Raw genomic sequence first — 23,251 nt, forward strand, 5'->3', positions numbered from 1 at the left:
ATAGAGATTTAAATAGACTTGATTTAAATCAAATCCACCCTGATTTTTTTTCAATGAATAGAAAGCATCATTTGAATGGTCGAGGTAGAGATTGTGAAGTTGTCTACCCACCTCAGCCAATCACAGGAGGCCTTGTATTCACTGATAAAAATATAAGGTTTCCTTTGAATGGCTAAGACGCACTCAGTCTGACTCGATTATTTTGATCTGGCAGTAGACAGGGATTCCTTGCCTTGACACTGCTGACAGAGAACAGTGCTACATGCAGTTTATACAGTGCTGACAGCAGGCACAGTAATTAGTAAAGGAAACATTTCATTTGGGTCAGCTTTGTCCAAGCTACAGTGGAAGGAAAGATGGAATAAGACTTTAAATTAAAGTGATATTAAAGCCAAAATCAAACATGCAGATTACCAATTCTTAACTGAATATTGTCATCAGTTAACTTGAAGGCTATGCCATCTTACATTATGCAGTGATTATGAAATGCTACACTCTAAGAAAGTTACAACACAGTCACATCAAGAAATGTATTGCTTTATTCAAAAAAAAAAAAAAAAAAAAAAAAATTCCCAAAAGGCTCTGATGTTTCAGGAGGACGTGTGATCGGGACAATACCTGCAGTGTAGGAAATTAAATATAAAGCAGCAACTTGAGTGTTCAGGAGGGGGAGGGACACACATCCTCATCTCAAACTAAACAAAAAGGGATGTCTGGGGATAGGGATTTGACAAATAGCTTCCTGTTCATAGTCTGAGACACAGTCTGATGAAAACAGTTCAACAAAGTGCTTTTCAGCCAAGGCTGTGCATCATCACTACCAATGAAGACCAGATGGGGGCGTCTTTTCATCCTTGTTACTCTCCAGAGAGAAAGGAGGAATCCTGACATCAAAGTGTGATCCATCAGGTCGCTCAAAGCGGAAGGTTCCCCTGAAGGAAAAATACAAGATGTGCTTGAGCAAGTGCACATTTATTCGCAAAGCAAACCTGTGCTAATGCAGGGGTGTCCATGCAGAAAGTGATAGATACCACAAGTCAAGTCATTCTAATGCTCTGGCTTCAATACTATCTTGGCTAAAGCGGTATTAAATCCAAAAACAAAAATATGTATAATGCAGCTTACCAATTTCCTCAGATGTGGCGATTTGTTTTTTTGTTTTTATTTTCACCTGGTGATCCTGCCAGTAAGTCTTTTTTTATCCTCCAAGACTCAGATCAGCAACCCAATCGATCACACCCACCTGACCGGTAGACCACAACGCTGCTCCTGACCGCCCCGGCTATATCTCAGATCACAGGAGCATTCTACATTACAGTCAAGGAAAGTACTAGGTAAGGGGCGGGCCAGATGGGAACAGGAGAGACAGTACCAATCAGGGAGCAGAGTCCCATGCCCAGCAGATCCCGGAGTGGTGTCTGTGTTAAAGCAGCCACAGCAGAGATTAAGGAAAGAGGTGCTGCAAAATAGGTAACTTCAGGGGGTCAGTGTCACAGGAGTTAGTGCTGAGCTGGCAGCGTTATAAAAGGCTGCTACTTGCAATGCCAGAGATATCCAAATGTATTTTGTATTATTGTGGTAGCAGTCTGAAAGGGGGAATTGGTAAATGGCTAGGGCTGTAGATACTTCTTAAATGGCACGCCACACAAACGGTGTGCGTTTTCACACACGTCAAAACAAATGCGATTCAGGGCAACTTTTCAGAAGGCCTAGAGAATTCTTTCCCCACGTTTCTCTCGGGTAGGGCAGCCCATTGAAATGAATGAGTTGCCCCAGACAGCACACAGTAGTGTGAACCAAGGCTTAGGGCCCATTCACCCAAATCCGAGTGTTTTAGTGAGCAGGCAGAAGTGCATTTTGGTGCAGTGATGTGCACCAGGGCGCGGTATGATGCAGGTTATCACATCACACAGCTCCCCCCCCCCCTTTTTTTTTTTATTTCACTTCATTCGTGTCACCACACAGCAGTGCAGTGCGTTTCACCTGCTATGCGGTGCCATACTATGAAGCATGTCTACATTTTAATCACACCTCACTGCACTGCACCTCCAGACTGTGTTGAAGTGGTTTTCTGTGTGCTATCTGCCTTAGCAGTGAATAGCGCTCTCTCAGTGCGGAATGTGAAATCACTGCTCCAGTGTGATCAGGCCTTTACGCACCACTGACCTCTGCTCGGTTACATTCCACTGACCCTGACCTCTGTGTTATTTACTACTTACCTCTGAATTCTGGTGTACATACTACTGATCTATGAACTCTGCACTACTCATATGCCTGTGCTCTGCATTATTTACACCTGACCTCCTGAGTTACATACTACTGACCCCTAAACTGTGCATTACATAGTACTGACCTCCTTAACCGCTGCATTATATATTACAGACCCCTGCACTACAGGTTACGTAATACTGATCTCTGAACTCAGCACTACTTGCTACTGCCCCTAAACTTTTCAAACCACCCTTTTTAATGGGGCCATGCTTATGTTTCTCCTAAAAAAAAAAAAAAAGATTTCTGTCAATTACTGACAAAAAGGTTACATCAGCTACGCTCTCTATATCAACTTAACACATTGGCCCCTTGTTCATGAATATCTGTATAAAACTAAACTAACTGACAGACCTCCTCAGTTAAACTAAAAGGTGACTACAGGTCCACAAGAATATCAGAGAGGAATCAACAGGTATACAGTAGGGAAAGTATTCTGACCCCCTTAATTTTTCACTCTGTTATATTGCAGCCATTTGCTAAAATCATTTAAGTTATTTTTTTCCTCATTAATGTACACACAGCGCCCCATCAAATTGACAGAAAAACACAGAATTGTTGAAATTTTTGCAGATTTATTAAAAAAAGACAAACTGAAATATCACATGGTCCTAAGTATTCAGACCCTTTGCTCAGTATTTAGTAGAAGCTCCCTTTTGATCTAATACAGCCATGAGTCTTTTTGGGAAAGATGCAACAAGTTTCTCACACCTGGATTTGGGGATCCTCTGCCATTCCTCCTTGCAGATCCTCTCCAGTTCTGTCACGTTGGATGGTAAACCTTGGTGGACAGCCCTTTTTAGGTCTCTCCAGAGATGCTCAATTGGGTTTAAGTCAGGGCTCTGGCTGGGCCATTCAAGAACAGTCACAGAGGTGTTGTGAAGTCATTCCTTCGTGATTTTAGCTGTGTGCTTAGGGTCATTGTCTTATTGTAAGGTAAACCTTCGGCCCAGTATGAGGTCCTGAGCACTTTGGATAAGGTTTTCGTCCAGGATATCCCTGTACTTGGCCGCATTCATCTTTCCCTCGATTGCCACCACCATGCTTCACTGTTGGGACTGTATTGGACAGGTGATGAGCACTGCCTGGTTTTCTCCACACATACCGCTTAGAATTAAGGCCAATCTTGGTCTCATCAGACCAAATAATCTTATTTCTCACCATCTTGGAGTCCTTCAGGAGAGGTTTCCTGTCGGGGCACTCTGCCATAAAGCCCCGAATGGTGAAGGGCTGCAGTGATGGTTGACTTTCTACAACTTTCTCCCATCTCCCGACTGCATCTCTGGAGCTCAGCCACAGTGATCTTTGGGTTCTTCTTTACCTCTCACCAAGGCCCTTCTCCCCCGATAGCTCAGTTTGGCTGGATGGCCATCTCTAGGAAGGGTTCTGGTCATCCCAAACCTCTTCCATTTAAGGATTATGGAGGCTACTTGTGTTCTTAGGAACCTTTAGTGCAGCAGAATTTTTTTTTTTAACCTTGGCCACATCTGTGCCTTGCCACAATTCTGTCTCTGAGCTCTTCAGGCAGTTCCTTTGACCTCATGATTCTCATTTGCTCTGACATGCACCGTGAGCTGTAAGGTCTTATATAGACTGGTGTGTGGCTTTCCTAATCAAGTCCAAATCAGTATAATCAAACACAGCTGGACTCAAATGAAGGTGTAGAACCATCTCAAGGATGATCAGAAGAAATGGACAGCACCCAAGTGCTAGTTCACACCAGACGCAGTTCCGTTCGTTTTTTTCTTGCACAAAATGCATACACAGTGATTTCAATGTATTCCAATGGCTCTGGTTCACACCATGTAGTCAGTTTCCAGTCAGTGTCTGCACTGGAAACTGACTGCATGGTATGAACTAGAGCTATTGAAATACATGGAAAACACTGCATGCATTTTCAGTGCAGAAAAAAAAGCACACAGAACTGAACGGAACTGCGTCTGGTGGGAACTAGCACTTAAATTTATGAGTGTCACAGCAAAGGGTCTGAATACTTAGGACCATGTGATATTTCAGTTTTTCTTTTTTAATAAATCTGCAAAAATGTCAACAATTCTGTGTTTTTCTGTCAATATGGGGTGCTGTGTGAACATTAATGAGGAAAAAAAAATTAACTTAAAGGTTTTTAGCAAATGGCTGCAATATAACAGAGTGAACACATTTAAGGGGGTCTGAATACTTTCCGTCCCCACTGCATTGATTACAGCTTTATTGAAATACAAAAACAGAAGTACACCTCCGACAGAACAATGAATTAAAATGACAACATTGCCATACCGGACACACAGCAGCTGCAGACATGCATCCACTCATTCATAAATAACAAATTCACCCAATCCAAAAGATAATAGGGTATAAGGAACTTTTTGAACAAGCTGCAATGGATGGGGATATATCCAGAACCAGCAGTGGCAGTCCTATGCTCAGAGTATCAGTCTGGAACCACAAGGAGAAATTCTCAGCTAGACCATTAAACATTTGTGATCATAGTTTACTTGTATTGCCCATATCGGGGGTATTTTGTGACCATGGTGCTCATGATCACAAAGCTATAAGCTGGATACACACGAGTCTTGTTTAAAGTATAAAAGTGGTTTCAAAGATAGCCTTGCTCATGTCCTCCTTAACATAAAGAAGTCTCCATTTACAGGATCAGACACTCCGCTGGAACTGGTAGGTCAAGGTTATCCACAATAAATGTGTATTCTGTTTATTGACAAGCACAAATGTAACTCACCACATATGGCCACTGGAGGCCTGTAGAGACACATGACTACTGTACTGAAAAGCTGGCTGCTCCTTAGACAGAACAGGCTCCTAAAATACATAAAAAAAAAAGATATAAAAGATATATATAAAAAAACAGCCTGGCTATATAAAGAATACACATAGATAGCAATGATATCGAAACAAGTTACACATATCTACATTGTTTTATTAATGTTCATGAGCAGTTCCCTTACTCCAAGGACCCATTTACACCTGAGCATAGTGTTGCTTGAAGCCTGAAAAAGCACATGCGCTTCCTCTGAGCTACAAGCGTCGGGCGTATTTGGCCCAAGAGACTAATGAGAGCACCTAAAAAAAGTGTGACAAAGACACATGTATTGCAAGTTTTTTTTCCTAGTTGCTAACTTTCCACTGGTCAAAAAAATAAAAATAAAACAAACTCACTCCTCAAACCCGCAAGAACTTAAAACATCACTAGTAGACATTTAGCGGTTGCCCTTTTACCTAGAACTTTTCTGTCATCCATTTTTCTGTACTGTGTAGATACAAAGAAGCTACCATATTCATGAAGGTGCAAGCCATCACCAGCTATTCACCCATTCCAAGTTCCACCAAGATTCTCGAGGTGGATGCAGTAATGCATACAGGGTAAAGCAATGATTAAAATGTATGACTAAAAACATCCTATTGAACCAACAATATCTTGTACTATACGTGCAAGTACAAATACCCAAAAACAAGTCAATTAATAGAAAGAATAGGTATAATAATGGGAGCTATGACACAACCCCCCCCCCCCCCCCATCTTTAAATGCCTAGTTAGGGAACGACTAACGAGAGCACTTAAAAAAAAAAAAAGTGTGAAAAAAAACATGTATTGCAAGTTTTTTTTCCTAGTTGCTAACTTTCCACTGGTCAAAAATAAATAAAATAAGTAAATAAAATAAAAATAAAAACAAACTCACTCCTCAAACCTGCAAGAACCTAAAACATCACTAGTAGACATTCATCGGTTGCCCTTTTACCTAAAACTTTTCTGTCATCTATTTTGCTGTACTGTGTAGATACAATGAAGCTACCATATTCATGAAGGTTTAAGCCATCACCAGCTATTCACCCATTCCAAGTTCCAGACCCTTGATAATATCAAAGTGTAATCCAGCGATCCCCAAAAGGTAGTAGTGGGCTGGATTCTTCTGCACGGAATTATAAAAAAAGTAAAGGAACGTTGAGATGTAAATGTTGTATCTTGAATTACAGTATAGGCTTGATATTCACAGACCCTGTTGTATAGGCCGATACCTTCAGGTGACTGGACACTAACCAAGCTTTAAAGACTTGTCCCCTGGATAACCCTGCCGCACTGTGAGAGTCCACAGGGAACTCACTGTAGTAAGCAATACAAAAGAGGTAAATAGAAATTTTGGCTGAAAACTGTTTTCAACATGTGGTTGAAAGAATAATGGCACAAAAAAGGGGCAGTCTGCCCCGGGTGCCGCACATTGTGGGGGTATCATCCTGGCGGCTCAGTCAGAGTCCTCCCCTCCCTCCTCCTCTACTTGTCACTAATCGGCGATCTCCCGGTGTCAGCGGAAGATCACTAATCTGATCTGGGCCCTGGTGAGACTGCACTGATCCCTTGTATCAGAGTAGTCATTCCAATAGCTCTGGAGAATAGGTTCAAAAAGACTCTAACCTGTTCACAGTGTAAAAAAATAAAAAGATTTTAGGTCCTACCGTGGACCTAAAATCCCTACACAAGCACTTTCAAGTTACAAAGTTCTGTGTGGAATCCACAAGGTCTATTTCATCTGTGAGACAAGTGGGAATACCTGGCATCCATCGACATCCAAGATACCCATATGCATAATCCCATTTATCTACCTCATCCACCTCTTATTATGCCTAACAGGAGGAGACAAACATTTCCAGTCCCTGTAAGATGTCACACTGCGTATATACAGCTATGAGGCTGAAGAACCTGCCTTGCATCCACGCAATACAGCAGAATAGATTACAAAATATAGAGCTAAAAAAAAAAAAAAAAAAAAAAAAAAAAAAAAAAACTACCACACACACACACACACACACACACACACACACACACACACACACACACACACAGAAGGGGCAAACACACCTAGTGCATTACCAAAAATGTATTGGGAAGCTATAACCCAGAGGAAGTGGGTCTGTCCCCGAAATGTGTCAGTTTGCCAGTATAGTTGGGTGTCGGAGTACGTGTATTCTGCACCACACGGCTTCTTCTGGTTTGCATGCTCTCACTTGTTGCACTTTTGTGAGTATTCATTTTTTAAAATCGATTTTATATCTTTCCAATAAATTGTTGGTAATGCACTAGGTGTTTGCGCCTTCCCAGTTTGTTTTTTGTAGTTTTACATTGGATTCCCCCATCTGAAGGCTGCATTCGCCATTCATTCTGGATGTGCCTGTTAAGTCCGATCTCTGTGTGGAATGCCAAAATGTTCCTAGGCAAAAAAGCAACCTCTGAATGCCTACAGCTAGTGCAGTATCCTTAAAAACGGTCTTGTCCTTCACAGAGTTTCCAGAGTCTACTTCTGCTTTAGGCTGCATTCGCACTTAAGGGAAGTATCTTTAGTTGAATCTTTTTAGCATCTATACAGGCATTTTTCAGTGTGTTTTGCAGGCATCTGGGACATTTTCTTTTTGATTTTTTTTTCTGCCAATGGAAAGCTAGTTACTGGGGAAAAAAAAAAATTGTACATTTTCATAGGTGCTTCCACTAATGTTTACTGAAGCCTAAAACACTTGAACAAAGTAGCTTAAACAAGCATGCATACTTTGAGATGCAAGCATCAAGCGACACTATGCTTAGGTGTGATGTGTGATCAGACAACTGAAAACCATGGGATTTTGGATGTTGAGGATTTGGGAGCTTTGAGCTACAAAATGCTCAGGTGCGAATAGAGCCTTAAAAACATTGCAATCTATCTGGACACAGAACTTACCCTGCCAACAACACCTCGACCTCTCACAGTTTCTAGAGTTCCAGAGAGACTGAAAATCCGCCAGTGACGTTCTCTTAGCTGAACAACTTCTGCTCCAAGATTCTCAAGGCGGATGCAGTAACGCCACTATACAGGGTAAAGCAACGATTAAAATGTATGACTAAAAATATCCTATTGAACCAACAATATCTTGTACTATATGTGCGAGTACAAATACCCAGAAACAAGTCAATTAATAGAAAGAATAGGTATAATAATAATTACACCCCCTCCCCCCCCCCCCCCATCTTTAACCACTTGCTTACTGGGCACTTAAACCCCCCTCAGTCCCAGACCAATTTTCAGCTTTCAGCGCTGATGCACGTTGAATGACAATTGCGCGGGCATACAACACTGTACCCAAATTAAATTTTTATCATTTTTTTCCCACAAATAGAGCTTTCTTTTGGTGGTATTTAGTTACAGCTCGGAGTTTTATTTTTTGCTAAACAAACAAAAAAAGATGCAAAAAAAAAAAAAAAAAATCATGTTTTAATAGTTTGTTATACAATTTTGCAAACGGGTCATTTTTCTCCTTCATTGAAGTGCGCTGATTAGGCGGCACTGATGGCTGCATTGGTGGGCACTGATGGGCTGCATTGGTGGGCACTGATGGGCTGCACTGGTGGGCACTGATAGGCATAGTTAAGGCGGCACCGATCGGCACAGATAAGGCGGCACTGATGGGCACAGATAAGTGGCACTGATGGGCACTGATAGGTACCACTGATAGATGGGACTGATGGGCACTGATAGGTGGCACTGATAGGTGGCTCTGATTGGTGGCACTGCTGGGCACTGATGGGCGGCACTGCTGGGCACTGATGGGCGGCACTGCTGGGCGGCACTGCTGGGCACTGATGGGCGGCACTGCTGGGCACTGATGGGCGGCACCTTTAAGGAAGATTGTGGGCACTGTGGGTGGCACTGTTGGTTGCACTGCTGGATGGCACTGTGGGTGGCATTGTGGGTGGCACTGTGGGCACTATGGGCACTGCTGGGTGGCACTGATGGGGGGCACTTACTTTCATTCAGGATGGCACTGCGGTGGGCAGGTGGGCACTGGCAGGAGGCAGGTGGTCAGCTGTATTGCTGGCCGTGATCGGGACTAATGTCCCGATCACGGCCGCCGGTGATCGGCTTTTTTTTTCTCTCCTCACGCTGTCAGCGCGAGGAGGAATAATAGCCGATTACCGGCTCCGTTCTGTCACATGATCAGCTGTCATTGGCTGACAGCTGATCACGTGATAAGGGGTCGGGATCGACCCCTTGCACGGATAGGTGATCAGGCGAGTCTCGTGGACTCGCCGATCACAGAGCGCGCCCCTCAGGGGGCGCGCAGGCCGCTCGTAACCGGGACGACGTCAATAGACGTAGTCCCGGAAAAGTAGATCCGCGCTAATGCCGTCATTTGGCAATAGCGCGGATCTCAAGTGGTTAAATGCCTAGTCAGGGAATGACCCAGAACAGTGAAAGTTTGGCTCTACTACCTGTTTACTCTAAGCCATTGACTTAGTAACAAAATCGAGAGTTAAATGATATCCTCCAATGGCTTACAAATGTTGTAAGGAACATTTATCTTAGAATGGTAAAACTGAAATCAAAGAGATAATTACCCAATAAACATGTGAATTTTGGGCTTCCTATAGTGAAACAGAGAAGGGAAATGTTAGATTACACAGTACATACCATAAACTCTTTTGCATTACATTCTTAAAGCATATTCACTCATTAAAAAGTAGTAGTAAACTCTCAAAAGTTTTTTTTTTTTACCTACAGGTAAGCTTATAACACGTGTGGTAAAAAAAAAAAAAAATACCAATAAGCTTATACTGATTGGTTTGCAGAAAAGTTATAGCACCTACAAACTAGATATTTTAATTTGGAATTATGGAATGTTTATTTTACTAGAAATTGAGGCAATCAGCGATGTTTAGCGAGACAAATCAGACACCTGACCCTTTTTGGGGACCAGTGACACTAATACAGCGATCAGTGCTACAAAATATGCACCGTCACTCAGGTTCATAGCCTGACCATAGTTCTGCCTCTCTTATTTACAATCACAGCAGGAAAGGGGTCGCCGATGGCACGCAAGCACCCCAGACCCACTGCACAAAATCATGTACCTGTACTTGATTTCATGTAGGAGGGCCGCCCTCTGCGTGGGGTGGTCCTTAAGGGATAAAAGCAGACCAATTGGTAAGGGTTAGTGAAAAAGCAGAAAAAAAAATAAAATAAAAAATCTAGCAGCTCATGGAGACATGACTAGAAGTGAGGATACACCCTCCAAAGTTAGGAGAGTCGTCAATACAAGTGCCCTCATCTTAATATAGTGACCCCCCCCCCCCCCCAAACTTCTGTTTAAAACAACTAACCACACTGGGATTTTCACCCCACCTCATGTCATAGTGACAACTGCTACCACAACAAAGCGAAACAGTAGAGCCCATCACAGTAGCGCTCAGTCAGAGTAAGCAATGTATTCCATCAATGAGTCAGAGTAGTGGGCTGATGTCACAACCTTTGACACAGTCAATCAGAAGAAGCTAAGTATTCATTGAGGGATTACATTGCTTTCTCTGAATGGCTGAGCGCTGCTGTGATAGATTCTACTGTGTTCTGGGTATGAGACGGGAAATCTCGGCTCAAAACCGGAACACAGTGCGTATGCTGTATGTAGCCGCAGCTACATACACTTTATACCGCACATCTACCAGCCTCAAAATGTCGGTGCCAAGCTGGCCCAAACTATGTGAAGTGTATGAAAAGATGGAATTCAGCCCTTCTCTACTCTCCACACTAAATAAAAGTATAGTTGAAATTCTTTTTACAATGTGGCATCAACCGTGTATAAGTGGAAAAAAATACAAATAAAAAAAAAAAAAAATAAGTGTTTATTACATTCAACACATCTGAAAATAAATCTCTGAAAACAAAATATTGGCATGTAGCCTCAGAGAGAAAAGTTACCATTCTGACTACTAGTCAGAAGTGAAAAAAGGAGAGATTTACCTTTACTAACCCAAAATGATTACGTAGCTTAAGGGTTCAAGGAATTGAAGGCTTCTTACACAAGAAATTGGTATTTTGATGGATTAATTTTAAAGCCAACCCAACACATCACAGCAATTAAAAAAATAAATAAAAATAATAATACAGACCCTCATTCCCATGTAGAAGGGGATTACAGTGACCCGAATATGCTCAGTGGTCTCCCTGTGTACATCTGAGAGCTCCAACCACGGATGATTCTTTTCCTGCCAAGCACGCAATGTTTCCCGCGCTATAAATGGTGGCACTGCAAGAGTGAATTGTCTTAAAATGAAATCTGATTTTAACTTTAATTTCATTTTACTCTGAAGAAAGGAAAGTATTTGTGCTTTTTACCTCTGGTTTGATCATAACTCAGGAATCTCTCAAACAGTTCATGCTGTATGGGTACTTGATCAGTAGAGTTGTATGGAAGTATGTCTTCATGACTTACATAATCTAATCCTTTGTGTAAACAGAACGCAAGAAAGAAATATACATTTATAATTATGCTAAGTGACAAAGCGTGAAAAATAAACATGTAAAGCAATTTTAATAATGTTGCCAAAAAACTATGTTTCAGTTGATCATTATGACAACATGCCAACAAATACCTAAGAAGCAGAAGCCTCACTTACCAGGAATTGCATACAAAGCTCTGCTATCGTCATGATTTGCAAGAAACGTCACTGCTTCCGTCTGTGACCTCTGTGACTAACAAGAAACAGAAATCAGGATATTTAATTTCTATAAAACACACCAGGGCTTACCAACTATGGTACAAAGAGCAATACTGTGCAGTAACCCATGACACCCAGAAGTAAAACGGCTATTGTTTTATATAGTACATTCTACCACAGCAACGTACAGAGTGAGGACATACAAGATAACAATTACATTAAAACACACAGATCAAAAGAAGTATGAGTTTGCATTTTTTTTTTTGATTCATATTTACCTAGGTGGATCAGTCTGATGCTCTGTCCCCTGGCATGTCTACACAGAGCTGAGTGATAGAACACCGCCGATTGCTCGGCTCTCAGGGCTCCCTGAGCAGAGAGCAGATGACTGTCCATCACAGCTCTCTGCTCTGCCCCCCTCCTTGCTCACTGGAGCACTGGGCTGTGGAGGGGGTGGCCTGCTCAGGCTTTCAGCAGCTAGCCGAGAGCCTGAGCCGGGTGTTGGTTCAAAGATCTGGCGGATCCCAACTCCATGGTCGTGATGATGCCAAGCCTGGACCGACTGACATCAGCAGAAAGTGGACTTCCTCTCTGCTGAAAATGGGTAACAGGAGTGCAAAATGAACTGCACTCTTGTGATCTATAGGAGAAGCACAGCCAAACGAGCTATGGCTGTACTTCTTTAAACACCACCAATAGAAACTCAAACCTAGAAGCATACAACCAAAAAAAAAAAAAAAAAAATTATATATCAATAATCTCACTACAATCTTAAAAAAGTGTAACTAAATGTGAAAGTTCCTCCTTGATCATCTAGCTCTGCTTCTACATAATGTTATTGCACTCAAACATTAAACACTTAAAGGACCTCCTCACGCCGATATACGTCGGCAGAATGGCACAGTTGGACACAAGCACAAGTACGTTGCCCTTTAAGAGTCCAGCTGTGGGTCGTGCCCACGGTGCACTCACGACCCGGTCCTGAGCTTCGTGACCGCAGGACCCGATCGCCGCCAGTGTCCTGCTATCAGGTCACAGAGCTGAAGAACGGGGAGAGGTAAGTGTAAACAAACCTCTCCCCATGCTTCCTAGTGAGCTTGTCACTGATTGTCTGTTCCCCGTCATAGGGAACGACGATCAGTGATGTCACACGCCAAGCCACGCCCCCTACAGTTTAAAAAAAAAAAAAAAACACACACACACACACACACACACACACACTAGGTCACACTTAACCCCTTCTCTGGCAGTGACAATTTTACAGTAATCAATGCATTGCTGTATTAATGCCAATGGTCCCAAAAAGTGTCAAAATTTTCCAATGTCGCAGAAAAAAAAAAAATAAATAAATAAACGCTGATCGCTGCCATTACTAGTAAAAATAAAATATAAATTATTAATAAAAATGCCATAAAACTATCCCCCATTTTGTAGACGCTATAACTTTTGCGCAAACCAATCATACGCTTATTGCGATTTTTTTTTTACCAAAAATATGTAGAATACGTAACGGCCTAAACTGAGGGAAAAAAATAAAAATGTATATATTTTTTGGGGATATTTATTATAGCAAAAAGTAAAAAATATAGCATTTGTTTCAAAATTGCCGTTTTTTTTTTTTTGTTTATAGCGCAAAAAAAACAAAAAACGCAGGAGGTGATCAAATACCACCAAAAGAAAGCTCTATTTGTGGGAAAAAAAGGACGCCAATTTTTTTTGGGAGCCACGTCGCACGACCGCGCAATTGTCAGTTAAAGCGACGCAGTGCTGAATCGCAAAAAGGGGCCTGGTCCTTTAGCTGCAAAATGGTCTGGGGCTTAAGTGTTTACAGCCCAATTGTATTTTTTTTTTTAAAGGAACCTCTGGTAAAGTCATTACTTTTTTAAATGCAGACCGACATGACCTCGCACAGTCAAATACAGAGACGGCACACAAAACTTTTGGTTTAGGTTCTCGATTATTCTCCAATTATACGGGCTTGCTCTAAATTTGCAACTATTCCAGTCTGAATAGTTATCTCATTTGATTTGTCCAATCTGATAACTTGCCAATCATCTGTCGCCCTGTGTAGAGGATCATTTTAGCTGTGTCATGTGAACACCCTTGTCCACTGCCTTTTTAGCTGAATGTGATGTTAAACACAGCTCAATTACATTTGTACCACCCACCCCCCAAACTCAACCACCTATTTATTTATTTATTTTTGAAAAAAAAAATAAAAATAAACACCTCTACCTGCATTATAACAGGCCAGCAAAGACTTAAAGTGGTTGTAAACCCTTACAAACCACTTTGACCTACAGGTAAGCCTAGATTAAGGCTTACCTGTAGGTCCAAGCAATATCTCCTAAACCTATATGGTTTAGGAGATATTTGCCCGAAAACGGGCACCGCTGTCTACGGCGCATGCGCCGTAGACAGCGGCGCGCAGGCGCACTGAACGCGGCAGTTCCAAGAATGGAGCTGCCGCATTTGTCGACTCCCGTGCGCATGCGCGGGAGTGACGTCATCGCGGCTTCGACGAATGACAGCGGCGGAGCTGCGAGACGCCACCAGCAAGATGGATGCGGCGGACTACAGGGGACCGCGGCGACTTCGCTGGCTCCTGTGTCAGGTAAGTGACACATAATGGGCTACTATGCGATGCATAGTAGTCCATTATGCTTTACCTTTGCAGGGAAAAAAAGAGGAAGTAAACTCATCAGGGTTTACTTCCTCTTTAACAGGGTTTCACAGAGCCTGTTCTGCCTTCATAGTTTCTGTAGAAGGTGAAAGGTGCAATAACCTTAAAGAGTAAGGCTGGCCATACATTTGAAATTATCTTGTACAGTTTTCCTTTAGATTTACCTTAAACCTATGCAGTGCAAGGGCCTGCATAATTAAATACAATTGAAAGTTTAGTTTTGACCTCGCATATGTTTTTTGGTAAATCTAAAGGAAAAATGATACAATTGAATTGAATGTTTATGGCCAACTGTCTATCAAACTCTTGTTTATATATACGATTACAGATGATACAGCAGTGTATAATTAGCCAGCAGAACATTTAATGAAGGAGAAATGGCTAAAATGTAGAGGCTTAAGGCTGGGTTCACACTGCTGCGATGCGGGAATGCTGCGAATCTACTGCGGGTTTCCGCATCGCATGCCTCCCGGCGGCAGTTCACACTGCCCTATGCGAACTGCTGGGAGTGTCAGTGAAAAGTTAATGACACCTCCAAATCAGTTCGCATATTGCAGGAGTGTGAACACCCATGCGTTCAGATTCTGCTGCGGACCAAAAAAGGGTCCTGTACGAGTTTGGGCCGGATGTGATGCGAATTCAGCCATACTATCTGTATGGCTGAAATCGCATCGCACAGAGATCGCATGTGATTTGCACTACAGTGCGGTGCGAATCACATCCAATCTCGTACGCCGCAGCAGTGTGAATGTAGCCTTAGGCCCCTTTCACACAAATGGACCATTCGTTTTTCTTCCATCCATCAATGGACAACAATGCATTCCTAAGGGCAAACGGATGACTATCCGTTAACCTCCACTTCCGATTTTATCCGTTTTATTTATTTATTTTTTTAACGTACAAGGCTACGTCGAGATCCGTGAAAACGGATATTAACTGACATCAACGGACAATGTCCGACAACGTCCAATCAGTTAAGATACGTTTTGAAGAAATCATTTTTTTTTTTTCTTGTTTTTTCGTTTATCTGTGAACTTAACCTATAACCCAGGAAGTAGTTGGACAATAGGAAGGACACTGGAAGTACATCCCCAAGGAGAACCATGGCCAGAGACGTCTCCCTGGAGCAGCTCCTAGTCACAATCTTTTTTTACGCTCCTTTCTCCACATATAGGCAAATATGACAAACAATGTCACGCTGTCCCAAAAATTGATGGAATCTATCGCACAACGCAGATAGCACACACAAGGACAAAAAGGAAGGACACAGCAAGGACGGAGTCATTCACTAAAAACTGCAATGCAGCATGGGAGGAGCAATGCTTTCTGGGACATCAAAGCCACAGAAATTGCTGTAAATGGATCGAAACGGATGCAAACAAGTAAATTAACAGATGATGGAACGGAAGACGGAACAAAACGGAGATTAATGGAATGGAGATTAATGGAATGGAAGACGGATGAAGCAACGGATTAGCACTGATATGTTTTTAAAGTGGCTAAACTGATGGTGAATGAGGCCTTACTTTCCCTCTGGTTGATCAAATTACATTGCAAGGAATTTTAACAAACTTGTTGCAGATTCCTAATTGTTTGAACTCTGAAGAAAAAGCGGTTTGTTTGGATATGTCAATGTATAAATGCATCTGAATGGGAGTGACTTTTTCTTCATTAATCAGCTGATGCACCTGCCCTTTTCTAATAGCTGTGGGGTCGGCAATCATTTAGAAGTGATTAACCCTTTGAAAATACAGTTGTGTAAAAATCTTGGTAAGAAACCCATGCATAAGAGGAGCTGTAACCAACAGCTACAACCTAAACTAAAAAAAAAAGAAAAAAAAAAAAAAGAAGAAAATCCAGACTATTGGAGTGGCATGTTCCAGGCCTGGGACCCACATCTGTAAAGCCCCACATTTAATCAAATGTAATGAAAATAGAACAGCAACTCCCCTTAAGAATTACGTTTTGTTTTTCCCAATATAATTCTGTAAATCATACTTACTATATGGGGACAGTCTCTGGCATCAATTAGTACTTGATAGTAGGTATGAGTTTTGCCCTTGACCTCTTTGGATCCATGAGCTGCTGAAGTCTCTGTCCTGTCAATGCAAGACAACTACTTTTTATATCAACTAAAAGGAAGTGATTCATACTAGGATTTCTCTGACATGAGGGAAATTAGTAAAGTTATTTTCAGGCACAATGCTTGCACAACCCTTCTAAACTTAGAAGATGAAGCAGATGTTGCCCCCCGTTAACAAAAGGGGCGCAAGCCACTTTAACGTGTTACTAAGCCTACAACCGTAAAATCAGTATGCTTGTGATACTCATTGCTTATGATCTTATGGCTCCTAACAGTAGTACTCCTCCCCTAGACTCTCTTGCTATCATTAATTGGAGGCTTAAAGGTTACAAAGGACCACAGCCTTCCAGCCCAATGCCAACTCAGTTTCTCAAGCTATGGGACATGTCCAATTAGGTAAATAGTCACACTCAACTTTGTCAAAATCAATCTTTGTCTCAGCTTTGTATGATGCCACATCATGAGCTTTGGTGTAGATGGGGCTAATTTTGATAAGACTGGTGGGCAATGCAAATCTCTTGCTTTCTATTTTCTAGTAAGAATAAAATTTGGGTTTATGAGATTTGCAAATTATTGCATTCTGTGTTTATGTAGACTTTACACCGCGTTCCCAAATTTTTTGGAATTGGGGGGGTTGCAGTATCCCTAGAAAAAATAGATCACAAATGATTATATGGCACTGCAGCCTTGGATACATTGAACATAAACACATAAGAGCCATTGTTCAAAATCAAGTAGGAGTTATGTATAATGGATGTCAATTAGCAAATAGTAAAGTCTTCTTGCTTGCAGGTGCCCCAAAGTTTCAGAAATGTTATCGTATGCTGCAGGACACAGAATCTTCATGACCATTACCATAGGGTTATACCATCACCTACAGGTGATTGGGTGGCCCTGGAGGTAGTAGACTTCATTCTATCTTGGGCAGAACTCCCTGTTTTCCACATTCCTGGTGAGGAAATTTGACAGGTGTTTTTTACTCAGCCAGCAGCAACAGTCTCCGGTGGAGTGGTATATTCTCCCATAAGTGTTTGGGCCAGCGATGGGGTACCCCAGATGTGCACCTTCTGATGTCCAAGTTCAGTGTGAAGCTGAACAGATTTGTCTCTAGGAGCAGGGATCTCTCTCAGTGGATGCTTTAGTGACATTGTGGGGCCTGCTCTCTCCAATACAAAAGTCTTCTAATATCCCCTCAGGTATATCAGTGTGTTAAGCCTACACCCTCACCCTCAGGTGAGGACTATCAACATGAAACAAGTAAAGACCAACGTCTCCACACCCTTTCCCCCTCACTGATCCAAATCATCTCCCAATGTCTCATTTAAGTCAACAAACCTAAACTTCTTGGGAGCTGGCTTCGTACATCATACGGTAGAGAAGAACATGCGCATTCACAAATTTCAACCACATCCCTAACATCAGTTGTTCCCCATAGATCCACCTCCTAGCTATGACTTTCCATACCCCACAATATAGAACCCCAAGCAACAGCTTGGTGTACACATCCAACTCCTCTTGGTCAAAAATTCCCATGAGGCATCTCAAAGGGGAACATATATTAGGGAGATCAAATTTATCCTCTATAAATTCAGTCGGTGTATAGCAGGGATATGCAATTAGCAGACCTCCAGCTGTTGCAGAACTACAACTCCCATGAGGCATAGCAAAACTCTGACAGCCACAAGCATGACACCCAGAGGCAGAGGCATGATGGGACTTGTAGTTTTGCAACAGCTGGAGGTCCGCTAATTGCATATCCCTGGTGTATAGGTTTTTAATACCTTCTGGAACACCTAACCTGCACAGATGATTTTCTGTACAATGAGCAAAGTATCCATGTCTCATTTACAAGGGGAGCATATTTAGAAGTGGTTGGGACATGAGTGAGGTAGGTACTTGTGGGAAAACAGCAAATAAATAACTACCAAAACATTTAAATAGTTGAGAGTAGATAGACACCATCTTCCAGAAGAACCAAACTTTAGCAAACGTCACAGGACATATGGTCCAGTTTAGCAAAATAATTTTATCAAACTAACTTTTCTGAGACAGGAGAAGCAACATCTCGATCGTAAAGTCTTGCTTGCCATGGAAACAAAACGATGCCTCTGTATCCAAAGACACTATGAAGGAAAAGCTGCAACAAAAAAGTTGAAAAGCTTAGTACAAAGTAATTTAGTCATTACCCTTACACAAAATTACAAAACTTCCTACTCTGCTCTGGGTAGACTATACACATACATTTTTGTAATATTTAAACTAAAGTAAAAACAATTCTATATTGCAGATAACTTTGCTAATCTATAAAAATGTCTTCCATATTAAATCAGATTGTTTCAAATACCAGGAAGATGATGCAATGGTTTTCTTTTTCTGCATTTTTTTTGCCCCAATTCCCCCACTATTTTTTTTTTTTTTTTTTTTTTTTTTTTTTTTTTTTTTATACTGAGTATATCTATACTTAGGGACAAAAATGGGATACTGCAGCTTACCGATCCTTGATGTGCTGGCTGCATTAGTTTGCTTTATTCAGGCCAAGCACATAACTGTTGATCGTGCAAGATTTCCAGCGTCCTTTAGGCTGCATTCACACCTGAGCGTTTCAAAATGCCTGAAAAATGCCCTAAGCTCAAAAAAAAAAAAAAAAAAAAAAGAACATGAGCTTCTTTGGAGCAGATTACAGGCATTTTCTGCCTTTTACATTGCCTGCCTGTCAGAGCTGCAGCACTCTGGGTCTATCAGTGGCTGCAACACTGCGTGCGATTTCCATTTTCTGAATGATCAGCAGCATCAAACTGGTTCGGTTTATGACACAGCCTGCCTGCGCCGCCTGTTCATCCATAAAACTGAAAGATCACTCAGCACTGTGCGATCCATTGGCTGGGCTGTGTATATGAAAAAGCAGCCTCTGATAGACGCACAGAACCACAGACTGATTTTTGCTTTGTTTTTTGGAATAGCAGCGCTGGTCTCCTTTCTATCATTCTAGCTATGAGGAAAAACTTTCTGATGATGTTGCTTAGAAATTAAGGGACAGATTTAAATGAGCCAACTGCAATTAAAAAGTTAAATAATAATGTTATAGCTGATGTTGACATAGTTAAAAATCCTTACCTGACCCGTTTCATATTTCCCCTGCTGCTTTGGCACTTCAAAGACCCCTACCGTTTCCAAAACTTTACCCTCTGGTCTATTCCTGGAATGAAAAACTATTTTAGTCCAAAACCACATTTAAAAAACCGATGACGCAAGTCTACCAAAGCTATGCTTGCAGACTACAAATAAACATAGGAAGTTCAAAACCAATGCTACAAATTGCTTTAAGGAACAGGTATATTATGGAAACTATAGTGGAACTAAACCCTCCAGATCCTTACAGCTGAGAAATTTGCCAACTTACCCTCTATTTAGATCTGTAGTTGCCATGGTGCTGCACATGTGATCTGCTATAAACTAGAAGATTCAGTTGAGAGCAGATATAAGCACACTGGCAACTCCGACAGGTATCACACCTTGAATGTTACTGCTTGTTAACAAAAATCAGTGGGTGTAGTTCCGCTTCAAGTCTAAGCCCTGCTTCACACCAGGGCGGCTTAAAAAAATAAAATAAAATAAAAATCGCACTACTTCAGATCTTTTATTGTGACTTCCTTTAACAGAAGTCTATGAAAGTTGCAATGAAATCAGAAAAAAGTAGTGCAGGAACCTTTTTCAGAGTCGCCGCAATTTGAATGGTTCCATTGTCGGCAATGGGGTGCGACTTGTGACACTATTTGGAACTGTCAAATCGCATGACAAATTGCACAGTGTGAATGAGGACTTACTGTAGCACTGCTTGCAAATTAAAATGAAACTAAAGTCTGCATACTAACCTCCACTCCAACAGTTTGCACATTCGGGAGCTCCCTCCCTGGCCCAACATCTCCCTTAGCCATTCCTGGAGCCCAATGCCATCTTTAATAACCGGCATAGGATGATATCATTTCTGTACAAACGCAGGAGTTCAATTATCTCGGCACATAAGCTCTATGCCAAAAATGTAAACTGAGCTGTACATGCGCACTTCAGTGTACCTTCTACAGAACACTATGGGCAGGCCAGTGTGTTTAGTTTATTGCAGATGAGACATTGCATGTTTTTTATGCAATAGCCTGCCTGCTCGCAAGTTACATATTGGGCTAGGACCACTAAAGTGCTGTTTCCTCATTCGATTTACACAGGCATGTCTTAACAATCCTTACATAGTACTAGCTGGTTACCCATCATTCAGCACATACAAACATCTCCAGTCATGGGCCATGAACGGAGAGGTTTGAATGTGTGCTGAACGATAGGCTCATGGCCAACATACTTGCAGCATGGGATAATGTACACTCTTGTTAAATCAACCCAGCTCTCTTTCAAAACACCACCTTTCCCTCTGGTTGCTGTTTCTATGTCTTTATGTTCAATTTATAAGTCTTAGGCCCCATCCACGTAGGGTGCAGATATGCGTCTACCATGCAGGACTGTCTTTTACCAGCATGGGGATGCACAATTATTACATGCATCCCTGTGACATTGATTTCTATTGGGACATGCGGCTGCTAATGTAACATGTAGGTAGGTGGGGGTCCTTGAACACATATTGTGCGTTTGGGGACCTGCACCCGTGTGTTATATTAGGACATAGTGGCTGTGCCCATGCAGCTGTGCGTCCCAATAGAAGTCAATGGTACGCCAGCACAAGGATGCACGCAACAGCTCTGCATCCCCATGCCAGTAAAAGATGGCCCTGTATGGGAGATGCATGTCTGCGCCCTGTGTGAATGAGCCCTTAAAAAAGAAAACTAATGCAGCTACCACATCTAGTTGGTTTAAACCAACACCTTTGTGGTGCGATTTGAGCCCATACAAAATAAATAGGCTCGCACTGCAGAGAATCACATGCTATTTGAACATGAATGTGGTGCAATTCCTGTCCTAATTGCATGCGGTTTCCCGCGACACTCATGTGAACTCAGGCTGAAATCATTTTGGCAAGCTTGGGCTCACACAGGAGTAGTGTGAGAATCCGCATGCGATTCGGACAGTAATTGCACCGCATTTGACCCTTTGCGGCGCATACGTTTTGTATGGGCTCAAATCTCACTGCAAAGATATTCTCTCCAGGTATCAGAGCATTTGCACGAGTACTCGTGCAAATACTTGGTATGGTTGCAACCCTACATCTAATGATTGGTAAGCTACAACGTTAAATTTTTGGTTAAATACCCTGTAAAAAAAAAATAATTAAAATAAATGCATGCGTTTTTCAGGTCAAAAAATAAAATAAAATATGTTTTTTTCTCAGGAGCCTGCAGAGCATTGCATCCACGATCAAAGTACTGCAGGATTCACAATGGTGTGCTGTAGTTTGGCCACAGCGTGGGTGTATCCAGTTTTTGTGCATTTTACCCACGGTCCCATAGGCTGAGCATATTGCTTTCAGAAAATGTAGCGCAAATGAATAAAGATCTATATGGGATAACAAAAAGAGGTAGGTGATCTGCGCAAATTCCTAAAGTGATGAAATCTAAATATATAAATCGATGCAGTAATAAGTCCAATAAGGTGTAACACAAAGTGTCTAAACAAGTGAAAGTGAAATTGCTCTTCTGAAAAAAGTGATAACAGAATCTATGGGATGATAGCTAAACACACACAAATCGTGGATACACCAGCACTGTGGCTAAACCACTGTGCACCAGTGTGAACCTGGCATAATAATGTGTAGCCACTGCTAGCATGAGCACACATAGAAAGTGTCTGACAGAGTCCAGAGAAGATCAGAAACACAGAGAAGGCAGAAAGGATGAAAATAAGGCTTTGATCACACAGGGGGCGCTATACCACGCAGGACCAGGATTACCCACATGGGATGCAGGCGCTGTACGATATTGCTGTGTGTCACCAAATTCAGTGTCTGCATTCAGGGACACATGCCCATAAGAATAACACATTGGGACCAAGGACTGTCTGTGCAGACGCTGTGCCCCAGGGGCATGAATGGGATACACAGGTATACCCGGCCCTCCGTGGGCATACACTATAATAGGCCCTGTGTAAACAATGCCTATATGAAAGTTACTTTCTAAAATACATGCTGCTCTAGCAAACTAAACATGTGCACATGTGAGGCCACAGATCCCTATGGAGGGAGGGAACGAACACACACACACACACACACACACACACACACACACACACACACACACACACACACACGACTCCCCCCAAGCAGCTCACTCTATTCCAGGCCTCTTATGTCACCACAAGGTGATCCTGCCAAGTCTCAAGGTGCCACAGCAATGTTTACAGCTGCAGGCTGTGTGTCCACAGAGCACAGCGGCCCCCAAAGGAAAGCCCGTGCACTGCACTACTACACAGAAGTTACATAAACTCGTGCGCTGTATAATGTGCACACGGGCGGCAGGTGACAGGGGATCTCAGTGGATCTCTATGGAATCCCCTCCCAGACCCCATCCATAGACATGCCCGCCCAATCCTGTTACCGAGAGGAAAGCGCCCGCTCCAGCTGGAAGCGGCAGCCGCACACAGGCCTCAGCAGAGCGGACCGGGCCTGCCGGAGCTCCATACCGACACCGCTGGCCAGGCCTCCCTGGCGGAACCGACCGAGCACCGACAGGCAGCGTCTAGCCGCCATGGTAGTCCAAGAGCCGGACGTCACACGCAGCGGACTTCCGGTACGTAGCCTGTCATGTCA

The 23,251-nt window shown here is 42.3% G+C and overlaps 1 protein-coding gene across 1 annotated transcript; it reads right to left on the reverse strand.

Annotated features, from left to right (window-relative positions):
- Positions 1-516: 516 nt before the first annotated feature.
- POLDIP2 (DNA polymerase delta interacting protein 2) lies at positions 517-23,229 on the reverse strand. Its single transcript, XM_077480592.1, has 11 exons — positions 23,040-23,229; positions 19,621-19,702; positions 18,546-18,643; positions 16,426-16,522; positions 11,699-11,774; positions 11,418-11,525; positions 11,192-11,328; positions 9,644-9,670; positions 7,989-8,114; positions 5,006-5,085; positions 517-932 (listed from the first exon to the last, which is right to left on the reverse strand). Exons 1-11 carry the CDS (start codon positions 23,189-23,191, stop codon positions 818-820), a joined length of 1,098 nt encoding a protein of 365 aa, XP_077336718.1. The 5' UTR covers positions 23,192-23,229; the 3' UTR covers positions 517-817.
- Between the last annotated feature and the right edge of the window lie 22 nt (positions 23,230-23,251).

The sequence above is a fragment of the Lithobates pipiens genome, unplaced genomic scaffold, assembly GCF_037356315.1.
Source record: "Lithobates pipiens isolate NorthernLeopardFrog02 unplaced genomic scaffold, aLitPip1_a1.2 Scaffold_16, whole genome shotgun sequence".
Classification (NCBI taxonomy): domain Eukaryota; kingdom Metazoa; phylum Chordata; class Amphibia; order Anura; family Ranidae; genus Lithobates; species Lithobates pipiens.